This window comes from Microcebus murinus, chromosome 5 (genome assembly GCF_040939455.1).
Source record: "Microcebus murinus isolate Inina chromosome 5, M.murinus_Inina_mat1.0, whole genome shotgun sequence".
Taxonomy (NCBI): Eukaryota; Metazoa; Chordata; class Mammalia; order Primates; family Cheirogaleidae; genus Microcebus; species Microcebus murinus.
Window position 1 is genome coordinate 42,531,923 of NC_134108.1, and position 22,706 is coordinate 42,554,628.

General features: G+C 33.2%; 1 protein-coding gene across 1 annotated transcript in view; it reads right to left on the minus strand.

The window, feature by feature from the left end:
* Positions 1-22,706, minus strand: part of RFX6 (regulatory factor X6) — a 51,706-nt gene that overhangs the window by 22,581 nt on the left and 6,419 nt on the right. The window contains exons 5-6 of the mRNA XM_012753826.3: positions 12,950-13,027; positions 11,795-11,822 (exon numbers count right to left, since the gene is read on the minus strand). Coding sequence (XP_012609280.2) covers positions 11,795-11,822; positions 12,950-13,027 — 106 coding nt within the window. The remainder of the gene's footprint in view (positions 1-11,794; positions 11,823-12,949; positions 13,028-22,706) is intronic.

A 22,706-nucleotide genomic window follows, 5' to 3' on the forward strand; every position in this document is an offset into this window, starting at 1 on the left:
TTCCCACATCAATCTTTCCCTACCCTAAGTTCAGATATGTGATATTTTTTCACATCTTCTGGAGAAATCAAACCTCTAGCAGTTTTCAGAAAACTAGAAAAAGTGACAAATAATTTATGATGCAGTGGTTCTCATGTACCTACAAGAAACCCACATGGAAAAAATAAATACATTATTCATGACAGAACACAATCCTCAGCAAATCAGTCTCCCAGGCTATAATTAATTGTTTCTGCTCCACAAACAAAATTTTGACAAACTGAATGGTAATCAAAAGTTTGGTAAAGAAAGTAAAGCATTCCTGTCAAGGACAAAATGTAATTTTTCCCAGAGTTTCCTCATTCATTTCTAGACGTTTTATGTTTCTTTATCTCTGTATCATTGAAAATGTTTACTAGACAAAAGTTTTATTACTGACACAGATAGGTTGGGTTCCTACCCTGTCTTATCACTCCCAGACTTTATAGACCTTTTAGACTTACCATAGTAGAGCAGAAAGGAGTTGGGAGACCTTTCAGTCCTTAAATATCAGATATTTTAGAACAGGTTTCTTATTGACAAATTTGACATAAACTCTTAAACAAATTTTATATTAGAAACAGAAATTATTTTAAAAAATGTTTAGCCTAATTTGCCTCTATTTGCAAACATAATAAAATACTATTCTAATTGAATAATTTATTTAAAAATTCAACATTTATGTGCACACATGGAAATAACATTCATTGGAAATCAAGCAGGAGGGAAGGGGGAGGAGGGATGGGTAAAATCACACCTAATGTGTACAATGAACGCTACCTGGGGGATAGACATGGTACAAAAGCAATTTATGTGACCAAATCATTTGTACTCCTGTAATATTCTGAAATAAATAAAAAATAATTTAAAAAATAATCTAAATAACAAAAAAGAAATATTACATAAAAATATAAAATACAACAAAGTAAAGGATTTAATATTTAAAGGAAGGAAAAGGTATGGCAAAATATGAAACTAACATTTGATGGACAAACATAACAAAAATGAATCTAAATTCTAACTTTAGAAAAGTTTATACTTTTCTTATACTCGTGGGTGAAAAATCATTTTTATTGAAGAGACACCACAGAAAAGATTGTTATTATTAACAATAAAATTTTTTAGCAAGCATACTGAATACACAATCAATTTAAAAGTCAATTGAACTTCTAAATTCAAGGAACAAACATTAAGAACATGCAACAAAAAGATACTGCATGAAATAATAACAAATATTCAAAGATGCCTAAGAATAAGCCTAATGAAAGAAGCATAAAACATTTATAGCAAAATGATTAAACTTTATCAAAAGGCACTAAAGAAATTATGTAAGAAGATACAGTGTTAAGAAAATGTAAGTTCAACACAAATTTATTTTCTTCTTCAATGGAATTCCAATCACAATAACATCAGGGTTTTCTGAGAAGTTTAACAAGCTGATTCTAAAATGTATGTGGAGATACAAAAGATCAATAACCGACACAACATTTCTGATAAAGTAGAACCTGGCAGAAGGATTTGCACTACCACATATGAAGATATATTATAAAGCTTTAATAAATGAAACAGTGAGCTGGATGCAGCGGCTCACACATGTTATCCTAGCATTAAATAAAAGGGTGATATTAGCATAGGCATAGACTAAAAGACCACTGAAATGGAATGTATAGGTTAGAAATGGCCCATGTATACATGACAAAATTGGCATTGCAGATTAGCAGAGATAAAAATGGCTTCCTATCTCATATCACACTCAAAAATCAATTAGAGGAGAAGGAGGATTCTGGGAAAATGATGGAGTAAGAAGCACCAGGAACCAGTCTCCCCACCTAGACAACAATTACACTAAAATATGTCTCATGAAACTATATTTTAGAACTCTGGAGCCTACTAAAAGTTTGCCATTTCCAAAATCTGTGGTTCATTTTGGTCAATCTCATCTTTTAGCTCAGTAGAAGCTACCATCTCCCACCCCCAGCCCAGGGCAGGTAGTGCATGAGATGCAGTAGTGGCTTATACATAGCTAATGGGAGCCAGGGTGAGCAATAAAGACCCTGTCCTTCAGCTATTGGGGATCCACACTGTGATTTCTGATTGCTTCTGATCATGGAGGTACAGATATAAAGGCAGACAGCCACTGCTGCTGGAAACAAGACCCACACCCCTATATAGACACACAATTGCAAGTCCCTTTCCACCTGAAGTAATTTCTACAGGATTTAAAGGTCCCTCACCCTTCCCTTCATTCTCCTTTTCCTTCACTCTCTGGGAGTCAGACATTAAAGACTAAAGCATTCAAAAGCAATTTTATTTATGGGGGACATTAGACAATCACCACACATACTCAAGGAAAGGCATAGACTCAGAAAAGACCTAGGAAGACTGTAAATTTACACCTCAGGCTGATCCTCACCACAGAGACAGCCTACAACAATCAAAAAAGAAATAAAACAAAAACAAAAAACAGCAAACCCTGGAGTAGAGTCAGAATCTGATTTCCAAACTTAAAGCATGTTATTATAGTCAAATGTTCAATTTACAGCAACAACAAAAATCACAAGGTGTACAAAGAAATAAGAAAGTATGACCCATTCAAAGGACCATCAGAAACTGTCATGGAAAAGACCAGATGTTGGACCTACTAGACAAAGGTTTTAAAACAACTGATTAAGTATGCTCAAAGAACTAAAAGACATGGTGAGAGCCAAGAAAATGACAAATGAACTAAATGAAACTAAATGAAATCTCTATCAATATAGAGATTAAAAACCTGAAAAAAATCTAGAGTAAAAAATGCAATAACTTAAATAAAAAATTCCCTAAAGGTGTTCAATGGCAGATTTAAGCTGGCAGAAGAAAGAATCAGTAATTTGAAGAAAGAACAATTGTCCTTGTTGAATGTGAGGAACAGAGAGAAAAAAGATTGAAGAAAAGTGAATAGAGCCTAAGGGTCCTGTCAGACATCATCAAGTAGACCAATGCATTGTGGAAGTATCAGAAGGAGAAGAGAAAGAGACAATATTTGAAGAAAGAATATCTGAAAACTTCCCAAGTTTGATGAAGGAAATAAATATAAACATCCAAGAAACTCAACAAAACTCCAATATAGAGAACTCAAAAGAGACCTGCAGCAAGATATTATAATCCAACTGTGGAAAGATAAAGACAAAGAAAGAATCCTGAAAGAGAGAAGTGACTCATACATACAAATTATTCTCTTAAATCATGTAGAAAACAGAAAATAGAGTTATAATTGTTGTTACAATAACATTGGCTTTTATTATAATTGCCCATGTCTTTACCTTTACTGAGATTTTTATGTTTACATATGGGTTCAAGGTACTATCTACTGTCCTTTCATTTCAACTTGCAGTACTTCCTCTAGCATTTCTTCCAAGGGAGGTCTACTGGTAACTAACTCACTCAGCTTCTATTTATCTGGGGATGTCTTAATTTTAATCATACAATTGATTCTCCACAAGATTATCAGCAGATTTTTCATCAGAAACTTTGGAGGCCAAAAAGTAATGTTGCTGATTTATTCCAAATACCAAAAGAAATAATTTGTCAACCAAGAATTCTATTTCCAGCAAAACTGTTCTTCAAAAGTATTTTATACTCACAGGATTGGCAAAAACTAAAATGCCATTCAATACCAAGCATAAGAATGTGCTGCATAAGGAATGCTCACCTATAGCTGGAGAGATATAAGTTGACACAACCACTTTGGAAAATAACTTGACCTTAACTAGTAAAGTTAAACCAGAGCATATAGGACCTGGAATTTCACTCTTATAGATGTGTATCTGGATGCTAATGTCTATATTGTTTTTTAAGAAAAAAAATACATCCACAATGGAATCAATAAATGCATTGTGATATTTTCATACAATGAAATACTACACAGCAGTACAAATAAAGAGACTAGAACTTCATATATTAGCCTTGTGGAATCACAAAACCTAATGCTGAATAAAAAGTCATAAAAGTCATAAAAATGAATCCATTTGTATGTAGGATAAAACTGGTTGAACAATAAATAATACATGGTTTAGGGATATATAATAAGTGATACACTTCAGAAAAAAATGAATGCATAATATCAAATTCTGGAAAGTGGTAACTTTTGATGAGTCGGAAAAAGAAAGTGATTGAGATAGGTGCACAGAGGGCTTCTTTCTTTTAGGCTACAAGGTAGGGATGTATGCACTTGTGTGTGTGTGGTGGGGGTGTTGCAAATAGCACATTTCCCAACCACAAATGTTAGCATGCTAAGGTAACACATGTTACGGAACAAAGTCAATATCTTTTATTTTAATAGTTTTAAAAAACTCTCATGTTGATAAATAATAGTTTTGTGTAAAAGAAGCTAGCAATATGTGTGAAACACCAACAAGAGGCATAAGAGCCTAAAGGAAAAATCTTAATTAAAAATTAAATTTATTTGAATATGTTAACAATTGTGTACAAAGATGGTATCAATGGAATATATCAAGTAATAATAGGTTGTCAGAATGTGTAACACAAAAATAAAGAAGGGACCGATCATCTGCAAAAAAATAAAATATACTCATTTCAATTCCACTAATGTTTGCTATTACAATTGTACTAAAAGAGGTGCCAGATCATAGGCCATCTATAGCGGTCTGGGTTTTTTTTTGTTTTGTTTTTTTCATTCTTAACTTATGACTTTGGTACTCTTGGGTGAACTGTTAAGAATCTTATTTCTAAAAGAAAGCAAGAAGGACCCTACAGAAAAGAAACAAATATGATTAGTAGGCGAGGGTCTGATTTATGTAGAAAGATTAAAGGAGTTAAGCTGCACAGCTTGGCTAAGTGATGACAAAGGAGAGTATGATAACAGTCTACAAATATTTGAAAAGCATATACCAAAAAGGGAGGATTTGATATTTATCTCAGCACAAAGTTGTTCAACTGGCCATGAATGGTTGATGTTAAGAAGAAAACTCTGGCTATCAAGGGAACTTCCTGGTCATTTCAAATCAAGGGTCCCATTCCCTATGAAATAACTTCATAGGTAACTTCATCAGTCTAGGTACTTAAAACAAAATTTGGCCCACACTAGAAGATTCACAGGAAAAAAAAAAAAAAAAAAAGCTTTCTTCGATCAGGGCAAAGTATTAGAATTAGGTTTTGTTTGTTTGTTTTATTCCTGGCGATTAACAGATTCTGAGACAATCTCCAAGACATTTCTGAAATTTAAACCACTACATTTATGAATAAAGAATTTAAAACAATCAAATTATTACCACCAAGTGGTAACAGCTCTTGCCAGCCTCTCACTGTTAATTTTTTTTGCTTTTGTTGTTATTGGCTTTTTTTGCTTTTATATTTTGAACTATGTAAAACTTTTAAAAACTTTTAAAAAGGCAGAGAGAAAAAATAAGAAACACCCATGTACTCACCATCCTGATTAAGACATGAGACATTTCAAATATTAAAGCAGCTTTGTAACCCTGCCTAATCTCATTTCCTTTCTCTCTGCAAGAAAAAATAAATGTCCTGGATTTGGTTTAGATTATTCCGATTCAAACTTGTAAAAATTTGCCTTGTTGTAAATATTCTTAAATAACGTATGTCATTGCTTTAAAATTAGTGCCTGACAGTATGCATCCTTCTATACTCATGCTCTTTTCACTCAACTTTGTGTTTGAGATGACTCTAATTTGATTCTAATAACTATAGTTCACTCATTTCCAAAGTACTATAGTATTTTGTTGTAAAAATATATAAAAACTTATTTTCCCATTCTATCATAATGAACATTTAGATTATTTTCTAGTATTCTGCAATTATAAATGACACTGCAGTGAACATCAGCCTACATGCATCCTTGTACACAGTGTGAAGGTTTCTCTAGGAATGCAGTCATAAAATGTGTGCATCTCCAACTTTATTAGATACTGTCCCTTTTACTGTTTATGAGAGTTCCTTTGTTGCACATTCCTGCCAACAAAATATCTTTAGACTTTTTAATTGTTGTTCATTTAGCAATTGTGAAATAATCACTCATGAAGGTTTTTTAATTTGCATTTGCCTGATTAATAGTTAGATTGAACACTTTTTTATCGGCAGGGATGATATTCAAAATATGCTTGGACTCTGGTAAATCAGAATGGGCACCAGGAACAGCAGTATTATTGATTGTTCATTCATTTTTTTTTTTTACCTTGTATGAATTTGCCTGTTCATATACTTTGCTATATTGCCTTTGGATTGTCTTTTCATTATTGATTTGAATTCTTTACATATTATAGAACAGTGCTGTTCCAATTGATCTTTCTGTAATGATGGAAATGTTCTATATCTTTACTGCTCAATATAGTAGCCACTAGCCACATATGGCTTTTAAGCACTTGAAATGTAGTTAATTGACTGACAAATTATTAATGTATTATTTTATTATTTTGATATTTATTATTAACAATGAATAATTATTACTTATTTTATTTACTTAATAGCCATATGTAACTAGTGGCTACCACATTGCACAACATAATTATAGATATTCATCTTCTGTCATTTATACAGATGCTCCTTGACTTATGATGGGGTTATGTCTCAATAAACTCATTGTAAGTTGAAAATATTCTAAGTCAAAAATGCATTTAATACATGTATAATAAAGTGCTGAATATCTCATGTAATTTATTGAATACTGTACTGAAAGTAAAAAACAGAATGATTGCATGGGTACTCAAAGTTTGGTTTCTACTGAATGTGTATGTATCACTTTTGTACCATTGTAAAGTTGAAAAATCATTAAGTCGAACCATCATAAGTCGGGAACAATCTCTTTATGATTTATAAATATCCAGTTTTGTTTTATATATTTGAGGCTATATACATACATATTTGCTTTTGTGTATAATTTTTTCATAATTAACATTTCTCCATATAATTAAAAGAACCCTTTAATAATTGAAATAATATTCAGTCCTATAAATGTACTATAAGTTATGTAACAATTTATGTATTATTAGTCATTTAGGTAATATATATTTTTTCACTGTAGTAAATAACAATTTTGTGCATAATGTTTTGTTCACATTTTCTATTGTTATGTGAGATTTACATACAAGCAGAATTAGTAGGAGACTCAATAAAAATCTTCGAGCTGTTTGCCAGAAAGTTAATTCTGTCTTCACCAGCAGAATATGAAAGAGCTTATCTCACCATACCTTCACCAGCTTCAGAATTTCTTAATATCTGTTAACTTTATTAATATAATGTAAAATGTTATTTTAATTTTTATTTCATGAGCCTTTTCTTCCTTAAGTGAATCATCTATTCATATCTTTTACTCTTTATTGTGGTCTTCATATTTTTCTTATAAATCTCAGGATTTCTTCAGGTAGTAGATATATTATTTCATTGTGATATTTCTCCCAGTTTTTCCTTTGATTTCAAATTTTGTATATGATGCTTTTGATATGAAGTTTCTAAAGTCTGATTTTGTCTTATCCTTTGCAATTTCTTGAACTGTTTTCAGGCTTAGAAAGTGAATGACCTCATACAGAAATGAGGAAGGTATATATATTTCCTCCTAAGTATTCTTTTTATATTTAACAGTTTATATGAAATTCATATACAATATGAGGTATGGAATTTTTTTTCCAAAATAGTACATTTTTTCACATTATGCCTGAAGAATTTTATTCATTTTTTTGTATACTCCATCTTCCTCCGGAAAAAACTTAAGACAATTCATTGAAAAATTTTTTCTTTCTTCATTGGTTGTAATGTATCCTTGATCATACTCCAAATCCTTATATAAACCAGAGTCTTTTTCAGGTACCTAATCTTTGGTGCAGATTTGTCCCATCTGCAGTTGAGATGGGATTTGTCCCATCTGCAGTTGACATCCTAATGTCATAGTATTTTGATATCTGCCAGACAAGTCCCCTTTGACTCTTCTTGTTTACATTTCTCAAGTATTCCTTCCTGCATATTCTTCGAGATTTAACTTGTAACCATTTTGATCATTTCCAAAAATTAATTACTCATTTAAATTTTTATTAGAACATAAAATATCTAATTTAATTTAGGAAGAATTGGCATATTTATAATATTTAGCATACCTATCCAGGTACATGGTTTGTCTTTTCATTTAAAATTTTCTTTTATACCTGTATTTTTTCCAAACAGTTAGTATGCTTCTCTTATTAGGACTGCTCCTGAATATTTTGCATGTCTGCTGGCTCCCACCATTTAAATTTTACAATATTCTACCTTTCTTGTTTTCCACAAAGACTATTCCCATCTCTCTCAATAGAGTATCTGTGAGAAAATTAAGTCCTACAGAAAATAATTTGAGCAACCATTTTCTCATTTCTTTCAAGGGTGGCATTTAGCTAGCACCATTCCACATGCATAAAGGAGTTGTTCCTTCCATACAATGGGTGCCTTAGGGCATTAGGGCTGCAGGCTCTTTGGGAATCCTGATTGAGAATAATTGGGGATTCTTTAAGCTCTTCAAACTCCTACTTTCCCTCCATGATTTTCACTCACAACAAATAACCCAAACTGCTACCTCTGAGAGATATCCAAAACCACCACACAGAAGCTACCTCAACTTCCTGCCACATAATTTACAAATCTACTCACATCTGAATGGACCCTTTCCTCTTTCCAGTTTTAATGAAAGAGGTGCTCCTTCCCTTCAGGGCCAATTCCTTCTTTCTGAAGCTCTTTCCTCTCAGCTCTCCACTTTCCCCACTTTTCTTTCTGCAGTCTCTGCTCATTTACTGAATCAGTCTTACCAACATTAGCACATTAGTCTAATCATCCTTCAGAACTAAACTCAAAGCCCTTTTCTGAGTATAGCCCTCAACTTGACTAAATTTTCTGCCTTCAGTGTCACTTCCCACTTATTTCACAAACCAATCAAACCCCAGCTCACCACTAAAAATTTTCTCCCTGAAGTCATGAGTTATCCCACTTAACTAATTCCATAGATCCTTCCTGGTCCTTATCTTGATGACCTTTTAGCACCATTTGATAGTAGTGAGAGTAGCATTCCCTTTTGCTGGACACATTTTTTTTCTTGGCTTCTGTGACATTATACTCTTCTTCTCTCTTTACCTCTTTGGATTCTCCTCAGTTATCTCATTGACCCTCGTCCTCTTTCCCACTTTTCACAACTCTTTTCCGGTAACCCCTTCTCTTCTCCTTCATTTTTCCTGTATACATTTTTGTCCATTACCATGGCTTCAATCCCCCTCAAACTACATCTCTAAGTTCTCTTTTCCAGTCACATATATCCAACTGCCCCCTTTGAATCTGCACGGGATGTTTTACAAACACATCAAATATAACAAGTCCCAAATTGAACTAATTATCTTTCTACCTGCTTCTCCTCCAATATTTCTTAACTTAAATCAGTTACTTCTCTCCATCCCTATGTCAGTTATCCTAGTCCAGCTCTTCTCTTACCCAGGCTCATATATCCTCCAGTGGATTTACTAGCTTCCTTTCTTACACTCTTCTAACTGGTTCTCTATATTATAACCAGGGTGAGTTTTAGAAAACACTGGTATGATGATATCATTCCTCTTCAGTGGCTTCCCATTCCAGAATTCTTAACCTAATAAGACCACACACAATCCAGCCCTTACTCACCTATTATAGGTCTACTCTCTATCTCATTCTACTCTAAAGCTGTGTCAAATTTCTTTATTTTTTTCTATAATATGATGCTCCTTTTGCTTGCCTTCATACAATCCAGTGGATGAAATTTGGCCATGTCAGAGACATTTTTGGTTGTTACAGCAAAGGAGGGGGTGTGCTGCAGGAATCTGGTGGGAGGCAGTGATACTACTAAGCAAACTACACTATACAGGATATGTCCAACAAACAGAATATTCTGGACCAAAATTTCCATGCAATTGAGGCTGAGAAACCCTCCTTTTGCCATTCCCTTCGTCTGGATCATTCTTATTCCCTTACCCCTACTGCGCTCCTCCTCCAAACTCCCACTTATTCTCAGTCCTTTACTTAAGCAGCACTTCCTATGGAGAATATCCTCAATCCCCTAAACGCAGTCAACTCCCATCATACCCTTTATAATTCCTTGCTCAAGATTCGTTTTCCTGCCACACTGTAAAGCTCTGTGAGGACAGGACCAAATGTATCCATTCACTGTTTTGTCCCCTAGTATGTGTAATACCATATATCTGTTCATTAATATCTTGAACATGGGTTTTAAAAAACAGAACTTTACTCTGACTTTTTAAAAAAGCAAATACATCTCTCAGCCCCATTTTTCTTAGCTGTAAATTAGCATGTTAACACCTATTCTTCCTACCTCACAGTTATTAATGTACAAATGACCTGAAGTATATGTATGTTTGCATCAAAAGTGTCCTGAGCAAGCCTGTAATGATTTGTTAACCCTAAATACAAAAAATGTACTTTTTAATTTCAACTTTGTTATGAAAATTTTTATTACCATTTTTAAAGCATTTAGAGTAGTTCTAAGTTTTTAGAAAGCCCTTAATTATGTTAATTTCTATAATCATAATAATAATGATACACTATTATTGCTTCAGGTATCTGTAGAAAATTCATAGGCTGTCTAGCCTAACCAAAATATTTTATTTTAACTTTATTAACAAAATCTAGAATTGAGTTTGTAGTGTACTCTTCTAAGGAGGAAAAAGTAGACTGAGAGAATATTTTCTTTTATTCCATAAAGCAAGGCTTGCTGTACTCAGGATATATCAGCTGATGGCTCACTAGTACCCCAAGCCTCATCAAACTGGCAGAAAGAACACCTGAGAGAAATGACTTATATTCTCTATTGACATAAACTTTAGTCAACCGAAGTGTATTTCTAAGTCAATATTTTTGCAGTTTCACAATTGTTTATCTAATAAAGAGCTATTATTTCATTGGTAAAAGAACAATCTAGAGGATTTTTATTATGTAATTAGCTATTAACTGTATTAAATGCACTGGTGGAAAGAAATGGTCATTTCAGAGGTTGGAGGCTTTATATTATTTCTTAAGATAATATGCTTGCATCATTTCACCAAACTAATGGATTTACAATTTACCTCAGGTCCAGATTTACACACAACACATTGTCATGTGCCCTTAGTTCTATGGCACCTTTTTTTAATGATTAGTTAACTTGAGGATAATGAAGGTCTTATCATGTGCCTAATTAGCCATACAGTTCCTAATGGCAGCCTAACTCATTTAGATAAAGTCAGTTTGCTGATCTATTCTTTAAGGAGTGGGTGGAGAGGAAGCCTAGGGAGAAAGATTATATGCAAGTGTGTGTGTGATGTGTTTGTGTGTTTGTGTTTGTATACACAAGTAGCAAAGTGAACCATAATGTAGCATAGCTTTTGGGTTTCTTGATAACTATTAAATGTTTTGTCTAAATGGGTGTAGTCCAAATACCAATTTTTTCTATATCTAGCACTTAAACTTTTTGCTTACATTTAAGTGGAAATTTGGATAAATGATAGTCCTTTTTTCCCCCAGTCTCCCAACTATCTGATATTAGGTAAGAATAACTGAACAATTATCTCTCCTAGGTTAACTCAAAGTTGTTTGGTAGGTCCATGTAGAAACTCACTTGTTGCCCCAAATATAATTTAGCTGCAACTAAAGTCCTTAGTCATTCAAGGCATTCGTAATAAACAAGATTTATTTCTATATTTGTCAACACAGATGATCAAGAATATTGCTTAACTTGTAAGACATATTATAGCAGATATAAAATAAAGATAAAAATAATTCTTACCTCATTCTTCAGCTTGCTTCCAGAAAACCTTTAAAAAATCAGTACATTTCTCATTACTTAAAAAAATTACAGTTATAATATTCAAGGATATACAGAGGATCCCCCAAAATTGTAACTTCATGTCATGATTAGTGAAATAAACTGGAGAAATTTGTTTGTTTTTCAAATGAACTCAAGCATCTTTCTCAACTTACTAAAAAATATAAATCCTTTAGGGAAAAGTAAAATGAAGAATATTTAGGAAAGTAAAGTGAGATTTGAGGCAAGCAAAGAACACTTGATATTAAACAGTTGTGTGTGCTCCAGACTGTATTTACATTTTATAATGGGTAGTAGATAGTAAGTAGCCATTATGTTTCTTTTAATATCTGAATTTACCTTAGTATAACTCAGGTGACTAAAATTATTTTTTTCTATAGATACTTTATTTTTAAAAATAGTTTCTTACTCAGCTAAGAGCAGTTCTTGGTAAATCATACCATAAAACGCAATCTCAGATATAGACTTAATGTGTTTTTTAAAAAAATAAAATTGTATAATGTCACTGGTTTCATTGGATGTCACGTTACTTATTAAAATGGAAACCTTCTCTTGCTGATTAACAGCAGCTTAGAACAATGTGCTTTTTATTTGCATTTATGTTTTGCATTTCATAGAGACCCAAACAGGTCAGTAGCTTCATCTTACAAGGGAAGGTGATATTCAATGTATATGTTATTAAAGATTATTACAATAAACTTTTCATCTTGGTAAGGTACTAGTCAAGCACATAGATCTTTATAACCAATTGTGTCTCAGAAAAAAAATCATGTTTACATCTTCTGCCTTTATTTTATTGAATCCAGTTTGAAAATAGACTCAGCCTTATGAATAAATAAAAATTTAAAAGAAATTCTGCTTTCTTTATTTCTCCCCTGAATCTCTAAGACACCTAGTTCACCATTAACTTCTCATTATTACAAATTATACTTTATAATATTAACAATGTGCCCAGTCATCTAAACTACATAAATGCCCATACAAAGTTGACATTAAGGTCTGACACTTAAAAGAAAACATTTTGATGAGTAAAATTAGGAAATCATTTTATTCAATAGATGTCATGCACATTTAAAGAAATGCAGAGAATTTGCATTGAAGATGGTATAACTCTACCTTGTTAGGCCCTTTCCAGAATAAACGGAGTGGTAATATGCACTGCTCTCTTTGATGCCAATCCCATAGTAATGATACCTAGAGCAAGGACAGGAACCAGCTCTGTGTTAATGAAGGAAATTTTTGAAGGGGGAAAACAGGCTAAGATATAACTGAAGTAACCACAAGCAAGAACTGCAACTTCTTGATGACATTTCTCTTCCACTATTTTTTTAGGTAGGTAGCATCTTAATGTGCTAAATCCTTTTTTGACAGTCACTAATTCTAATTTTGGTCATATTTCTGGTGCTAGGGTTGAAAAAAAGTAGGAGACTCACTTACTTCTATATCCCCTTATGTCCCTTAAAAAATTAGCTTTCAAATCTCCCAAATTTTTAAATGTTAGGCATTGGATCTAAGTATGTTGATTACAACTATTTTCAAATTGCTCAGTTCAACCTAAATTTGGTTAATTGAACAGGAAAATGCTTTTTGGTTAATTGAACAGGAAAATTTGGTTAATTGAACAGGAAAATAGTATATCTATTGGATAGAGAAAACAGTGTGACATTATGTGTGAGGAAGACAATGATGTCATGCACAGGAATATACATGAAGCATGTGACCCTCACGAGGAATGAAAGGCCTAATTTATCATCATTTTCACTTAAAACATCTGTGTAATAATGGGGAAAAAGTGATGTCACAAATCAATGGAAATATGACACATGGAAAGCAACATGTGTCATGAGTTATCTGTTATAAATATGAGTTATTTGTTATGAGTTATTTGTTATAAATATGCCAATGGATCACAAACCACAAATGTAACATCTCATGGATTTTCAAATTTTAGCTCATTCTCCTAAGCTGCAGACTCCTGACATATTATAGACCCAAAAACAAACACTACAAATATTGTACAGAAACTAGTGGAATAAGTGGCATTTAGTGAGAGCAGCCAGAGTCCTCTAACATCTGCTTTCTGTGGTCAGTCCCCAATCTCTTCCATTCCCTCCCCCATGAAGCATCTCTACCCACTGTTTCCCTATCCCTTCAATTTGCATTTATCTAAGATCAGGAAAGGAATGAAATACAAGAGAATAAGGGGGTTTCTAGTGACCTCCAGCCTAACTACATTTGAAAATGTCATAAGCTTGCTGTTTGTTCTATTTGCTAAAGCAATATATGATAGGCATTGCTGTAAAAGTTGATGAATTTATTTTATCATAACTTTGATTTTCTTATTTCTCATTTATAATCCTTTTTTAACATGTAAATAATATTATACCATGGTAAAGTGGTTTGTTATGCAGACTGAGAAAAAATTACATTGCCTTCACAGGTGATAGACAAAAGCATAAGTCAAACGGATGACTATGAACTCAACAAATACTGGCATGTATACCATGTCCTGATCACTGAGCTAGTTGTCACTTCAACGATGAGCAAAACAGACTCTGAAGATCTGGTCAGGAACATTCATGTCTACCCTAGTCCACAGCTTCCTGAGCCAGATGCCTGCCAATCATGAAACAGTGACTGCACTGACCAACATTGAGGCACATTTTACTTCCAATTTTTAAACTACCTGATATTCACATTTTTTTAAATGCAACATTTTCAGGATCAAATACATACTAATATGGCTTTGTAATTTTTTCTTATGACTTTAAGGAAAGTATATTTCCATTATACAACATATTTGATTCATATTTTTATAAATTCCTGTGTTTGGTCCCCTCGGCCCTGCCCCCAATCATTAGGGCAGAATATCTTTACAAATAGAAGTATTTAATGCCTCCACCTACATTCAGTGTCAAGATTTTATACATACCCCCAAAAAAGTCCTTTTTGAGTAATATGTGTTTTAAAGGTCAAATATAAATGATGCTATCAACCCAGATACAAATTGACACCTGAGGAAAATGATTTGGTCAGCTCCATTCAGCTCTACACCTGAGAAATGGCAAGTCCTTTTCTCTTCATTAATGCCTCATAATGTAGATATGTTGAAGTAGCTAAGCATATTCTATCAATACAAGCTGATAAACATGCCAGGAGATAGGGAACCAGTGGAAGAGTGCATTCTCTTTTCTTCCAACATGTATCCAGTGATTACTGTGTGCTAAGTATTGAGGATTCAAAAAGAGGTAGAGTAGGGTCTCTGCAGGGATTGACAGTCTTGTAGGGGAAAAAAGAATGCAAAGGAAAAATTGTAATACCCAATTTAATATGTGCTACAATTGAAACAGGTGATAGCAGGTCATAATATAAATAGTAACCATTTATTAAGTTCCTATTACATGTAATACATCCATAACATGTATACACGATCTGAAATTTCCACAGAACTCTGCAAGTAGAATATTATCCCCACTTCAAAATAGAGGTTCAAAAATTATGGGATTTATTTTTAAATGTTATGGAAAAAAGCTATGGGTTTGAAGGTAAAATTCAAACCCATGGCTCAGTAGAAACAATCTCAACAGACTATACTGCCTCCATGTTCAAGATGCAAAAGATATATTTAATTTCATACTTTAATTTTCCTACAATTAGAAAGTCTTAGATGAAATATAGTTCAAATATGTTTGCATTTATGCACACACACTCTCGATTCCAGTTTGGCAGGAGTAACTAGTAAGCATGAATAACTAGCATGAATCGTTGAAACCTACACCATTGATCTGGATGTTTCATATTTGACATTCCATTAACAAAGAATCCTTCTAGAATATAAATACCTTATAATAGGCAATTAATAAACATTTGTTGAATAAATGAATAAATAACATGAAAAAAGTTAAAAATAACAGTGTGTCATAAAGAAAACTATAAAAAGAACTTGTGGAACTTGTCAATTAAAGGTATGCATATGGTATCCTATACTTAAACATACCAGCACAATTTAAAATTTGGTAAGGTTAAAGAATCTCTTATCCAACATGATGTAAGGAAGTCTACTAACTTCTTTAATCCTGCACAACTACTGGATAAACTTATCTGTTACTATCAGGACTGCCTGTGCTCTATAAATATCTTGTGCTTTTTACCCTGCTGCTTTTGTTTTGTTGAGCTCTCTATTGGGAATACCCTTCTTCCATCATGTCCTCATTTCTTTTTACCCCAAACTTTATTTATTTAATTTCAGAATATTATGAGAGTACAAACGTTTAGGTTCCGTATATTGCCTTTGCACCGCCTGAGTCAGAGTTACAAGCATGCTATCCCCCAGACAGTGTGCACCACACCCATTAGGTATAAATGTACCCATCCCCTTCCCCACCTCGAACCTGCCCGACACCTGAACTCTCATTTCTTACTCATGCCGAAAGGCATAACTTTAACACATGAAGGCTTTGCCTTGTCTCTCAGGAAAAACATCCTGAACTCCCCTGAACTCTCTTGGTCATTTGTCCCATGTAGCTTTGTCCCTGTATCATTGGTATATGTGTACAGGGATTACCTTCCCTATTAAACTCTAAGACTTAGAGGAAGAGAACTTTATTTTTTCTTTCATAGTCCCCTTTAGAAATTACTGTAAAGAAAAATCCTCAAGCATCTATCTGATGAATCAATGTGTTCTTCCAGGAATTTAGAAACAGATTAAACATACATTTTCTTAAGAAGAAAGAGTTTTTAATAGCCACTATCTGATACTACATTTCTAGGTCATCAGGAAAATACTGGGGTTGAACAAAAGTTGCATACCTAACCAATATATATGAATGGCATAAAATCACTGTATTTAGGCAGAAAGATTGTTGCTGGCAATACAAATCTCCATATTTAGCAATGACCATTGTAATGTTTTAGCACATTTCATATCCAGTTTCTTCTGGAGCCAATAAACTATCTTTCCCCTTTAATTTTCCTTTTGGTTTAACTAGGTACATATTGTCATCTGAGTGATGATTTAGTGTCTTAGAGAACAGAGGGGGAGAGATAATAAATGAACAGCTCTCTGTCTTCCTAACAGCTAAAATTAAACCTCATAAAACTGGGGAGAGTGAGTTCATGAAGAGTATACATGGATTTTTCATCTCACTTGCAACATTTTATGTTGTTGTTATTAGACTTGCCCCAAATAAATCTTGCTAGAGAATATTTACCATGAATATTCTAACATAACAAGAATATATGCTGATGCACATTAAATAAAAAGTCAGATTCGTCTCACTGTGGAATAGTTATTTTAACTTATATACCACTGCCTGATGCTTATCCTATAGATTACTCTGAATAAAAACATTCAACAGTTCTTTCTCCCTTTATGACTATTATTAATTTTTGTTAAAGAAAATATATGATAAATGCTCAAAAATCCTGAGGATGATTATTCTCCAAGAAAACATAAGTAGCCTTTATGATTATCTAACAGCATTGTGTTTATCCATTATAATCAACTGTCCCTAGCCCTATATCAAAGACAGATCTAATTTACAATTCCTGAATAAAGAAGAATTATTAACTAATGTTTGTGGCTACATTTTTAAGTGCACATGTTATAAAATGTAAGAGATTTTTAATAGGACAAATGAAATTGTTGCTGTTCTTCCATACTGCTAAAATATTTAATTTTTGTATAATATTTTTCTTCATTTGCTGGTAAATTTACATCTGCACTTATATTTCTTCTTTTCCATTTCAGTCCTTATATAGAATTCCTGAAACATATGTTCCCATTGAGCTAGTAGCCCTGATGTTAGTTTACACTACACAAATGATAACTGATAAGGAAATGATGGGATTAAGCTGTTCAGGGACTTGCAATAACTTGCTATGATAAGAGCAGCTGCCATATCAGTTTTATTAACCCACTAAATCACTACTAATAAATAAGATAATAGGTTTTGTCCGTCATGTCTGAAAACCAAGATTTGGCTGATCAAAGTCTACAACAAATTAAAATGTAACTTCAAATCAAACAGTCTACCATGGTTCAACTATGTTCTCCCTTACGTGACTCTGCTATTCCCAGCAAGGGTAGGACACAGTCTCTTTTTGCTTACTATTGTCTCCTAAGGCAATAGCACTGATACCTCAGTAAAATGCTTATAAAATAATTAATATTAAAAGTTCTTTGACAGCAGGTATTCTACTCTACAATTTTTTGCATCTCAAATGCTTTGTACATCAACATAAATATGGATTATTCTCAATATAATATTTATAACCACAAAATATGCCAGAAGTACTCTTCCTTATTCTATTGCACTTATTGAATTTCATTCTATTTTTATTTGTTCAAAAGCTAAATTAAAAAATATAACAGAGCCTACGAGATAATGATACATTCTGCTTCTACCCCTCACTGTGACTCACTTTTGCTCTAGGGTTCCATTTAAATGAAATGCACTGTCTGTGATACTTACTGTTCTTGGTACAAAAGTAAACACACTTAACATAAGAAAAAAAAGTAAATAAAAATATTACAGAATATAAAACCAGTTGTATACTTTTGACATTGGTGGTAAGTCAAAGGGGAAAAAAAGAAGCAGCATGAAATGAAGTCAATTTTTATCTTGGTGGAGAACGTGCAGAGTCTGCCACTGGGGTTACTGCTTTTTTTGGCAGGGAGGGGATGGTCAGAGTGAAGGAATGAATGAAGGGGTGAGCTGCTAATGCCACCTGCAAATTGACTGGCTTTGTCTCAGTATCAGTTGCTCTAGAGTGAGGCTTTCTGACCCCATGTGTTAATCTTTAGAGATTTTTTTCCATAACCATCAGTAAAAGTGGCTTCCTGTATGAAACATCAGACTTGCCTCTTGAAACAAATTATTCCATTTTTAATCGTTTATAACTTTGGCAGTGAAGGATATCTGGGCCTACACAGTGATTCTATCCATTTAGATGTTTTTGTTTTAATGTATCTGTTTTAAATATTTTATCTCTTCCTTTTAGATAGATGATTAGATAAATTTGGGGTTAGTTTTATTTAAACTTTTTTCATCTTTCACTTGTTGATAAGAGAAAGAAATAGCACCTGCACAAAGTTGAGAGTTGTGAGGACTGATTGCTGGAATAAGACCCAGTTATTTCAGAATGTAGAAAAACAAAACTTGAAAATAGATGCTGGTTTTACTCATAATTTTTAGACCCTTCTAACCATCTCTTTGTCACATAGATCAGCATTTTCCAAACTCTGGCTCTCGTATGTGGACCAGTAAAATTTGGAGAGAGACATTTCCATGAACTCCAAAGACATCTAAGAACAGTTTTAGAAACAGTGGTGCTACCTTGTGCCCAGAAGACAGAAACGAACGTGTTGAATCTATCTTCATCTATAATCAATTCTGTCTGATAGTCCCAACTGAAATGACTGGACATATTCTAGCAATCCTATGAGAATTTGGCAAATATTGAGTACTCATTTTTTAAAATAATAATCATCACAACAGTTACATAATATTGTTATATTTTAATATGCATTCCAGGGAAGTTAAAATAAATTAATAGCAAATTTATTTATATTTTTTAATAATTCAATAAATCTTTAGCAACAGTAAATATTTAGTAACAGTATATTTAAAGTACTATATTAAACAGTATAATGACAATAAAATAAGTTTTGAAAAATTACTAGTAAGATTAGGAGAAACCAGGATTTCCTGATTCTCCAAGATATACATACTTCATTCATATTTCTGTGTCTCATTCAATTGTTCATATTTCTATAGACAAAAATATTTTTCATAAAGTATAAATTTATGAAGTATTAAATTAGAAATAATGGTTGTGAAGATAATATACTAACAGAGAAATGTTTAGGACAAAAATTAAAAGGCAGAAAGTAAAGTTGCATTTGTGCTGCAAATTTGCTTTTATATAAACATAAATATCTCTGAATAAAATGCCATATAATTGAGGCTTAATAAAGTGTAGTTGGTTCTTTGAAGAAGAATCTAAGCTATTAATACATCTTAAGAACTGTTAGATCAGTAAAAATAATCTTAATAAAACATACTTCAAAAAGTCAAAAGTTCAATTAAACAATTATTTTGTTGCTATGGCTGATATCGGGAAAAAGTAGACTTTCCTACTTTTACTAGTGGATATAACAAACTTCAGAGTCAGATAAACTTGAATTAAATGTTATTGTGTAGTATCTGTGTGGCCTTGGGCAAGTCAATAACCTTTGAATTGCAATTGCCTCATTTGCAAAACAGTAATTTTTATCTTCTATCATTATTACAAGGATAAGAGATAATGAGTGTATGTGTCTGTGTGTGTAGTACTCAGTAAGTAATAACTTTTAATTGTATTGCTGATTTTTTTGATTCATTGAGCCATAAATTTCATGTTCTTAAGAATAGTGAGTTTGAAAGCATATTTGCTCCTCCATTCATTCCTATACTTAATCTCATTTAACTCTCACAACAATCCTATGAGATATTGTATACCCACTTTACTGATGAAAAGCTAAATAATCCATCCAGCACAGCTATATATGAAAGTATGTGATTCATGCTTAGATTTGTCCAACTTTAAACCTATGTGCCTAACCACTAGACATAATGCCTTTTGATATACTATCTTCCAAAATAAAATCCAAGAATATTTCTTGGAAATAAAGGCAGGAAAACTACCTGGCTAAGAATAATTACATCAAAATATTACCATTTATAAGATGTACAAACTTTACATGTTGCTATATCATTCAACATTCTAAGTTTAAACATGGAAAATTTATTTTTCTCCATGATATAAAAATACCAAAAATTTTAATAGTCATGTCATAAAAAGCAAATGGCATATCAGCAAGGCAGAAAAAAATTCAAATTGATAACACTTTGCCCTGGGGCACATCTCTGGCTCTTAGATTCAAATAAACTGCCACAAGTCACCACATGTTGTTATATGAGCCTAAGTACTAGAGCCTCACTTTGTCACAATGGACAGAGTTAATGATTCATCCCTAATCCTAAAGGCTCCTTCTAGGATTAATTGACTTTCTCTGCAGCTTGCCAGCCCACCCTCTTGTAGACTCTGTCAAGAGGATTTCTCTGCATTGCTTTGCCTCTTTCCCTCCTATCTATTTACTTTAAATACTATCTGATCTTTCCTTCACCTACACAATTCAGTAGGAGTCAAATTCAGTAGAAACCAGTCAGTTAAACTGAGTCAACTTTGAAATAAAGCTTACTTCATTAGAAGGAAAAGACTAATTTTATCTGTTTCAGTCTGACATTTTATTCCTCCTTCCCAGGCCACAATACTGCTGGCATTAATAGAAATCAATTAAATAAGTATTAATTGATAATCTATTATGTATCAGACAACAGAAAGGATATAAAAGTGAATGAGGTAAATTTCTATCCTCAAAATACTATCTGTTTAGAGGAAAAGATAATTTAATTTTCTACTGAAGATAGACACCAACAAACTACTATCAGGGTGCAGAGAAAGAGCCTACAGTAAATCAATAGGTTAAGGAGGAAGTTCTAGAAACAGTCTTTTAAATGGGTAAAATTTCAATACCTATAGAGAAGAGGGCATTCTCAGCAGGGAAGACAACATAAACAAAAGACTAACAGCTGAGGGTGAAGCAAAGGATACTGGGGTAATAACTTGCTAAGAGCATAGGCCACATGATGAAGAGTGAGAAGTAGATGGTAAGATAGTAAAATAGGTTGGGACTAAATCAAAATGAACCTTGCATGCCAAGGTGAGAAAAGTTTTTCTTTAATACTTAGAATTATGAGCCAGTGAGAGTTTCTAAACGTGGGAGAGATGGGATTGAATCTAAACTTTAAAAGGTCAGTTTGGAAAAATTGTACTGAACGGACTAGAAAGAATCAAAGTCAGGCTATGAAAGTAGGTGAGACGAATTCAAGAGAATTAAAAAAGTAGGACCTATTTTTTGGCAAGTGACCAAAGCTGAGCTAGCCAATAAGGTAGCCATTAGCTGAACACAAGCAAGTGAAATGTGGCTAGTCTGAATTAAGATGTAAGTGTAAGTACATACTGGATTTTGAAAACTTAGTATGGGCCAGGCATAGTGGCTCATGCCTGTAATCCTAGCAATCTGGAAGGCTGAGGCTGGAGGATTGCTTGAGCTCAGGAGTTCACGACCATCCTAAGCAAGAATAAGACACGTCTCTACTAAAAATAGAAAAATTGGCTAAGCATGGTGGTGCATGCCTGTAGTCCCAGCTACTCAGGAGGCTGAGGCAAGATGATCCTTTGAGCCCAGGAGTTTGAGGTTGCAGTGAGCTAGGATGATGCCACTGCACTCCACCCAGGGCAACAAAGTGAGACTCTGTCTCAAAACAGAAACAAAAACAAATAAACAAAAAACTTAATGTGAAAAAAGAATATAAAATATCTCATTATTTTTATTATACTGATTACATGGTGAAATAATAATGTTTTAGATAAATTGGGTTAAATAAAACATTAAAATTAATTTTACTTGTTCCTTTTTACTTTTTTAATGTGGCTACTTGAAATTTTTGTCTTAGTGCTGGACTAGATATCAGGGCAGAAGGAGACAGTGGATAAGCTAGAAAAGGAGTGGTAGACCAGGGCAGAGGACTGGGCAGTGCCATGAGGGAAGTCATAGGGGAATTTGCTGTATTTATCTTAAAAGGGTGTCATCAGCAGGTTCAAATGCTAGACAGGAGCCAAGAAAGATGAGTAACAGTAAAAAGGAGCCATTTTTTCTTTTTGCCCAGGTAAAGAAATGGACTAAGTCAGAGGGATGTGATCAGTGGTAGGGGAAGTCAGCAGGTAGCTAGCTTTTCAAAAAATAGCAAAGAGAAAGAAAATAATA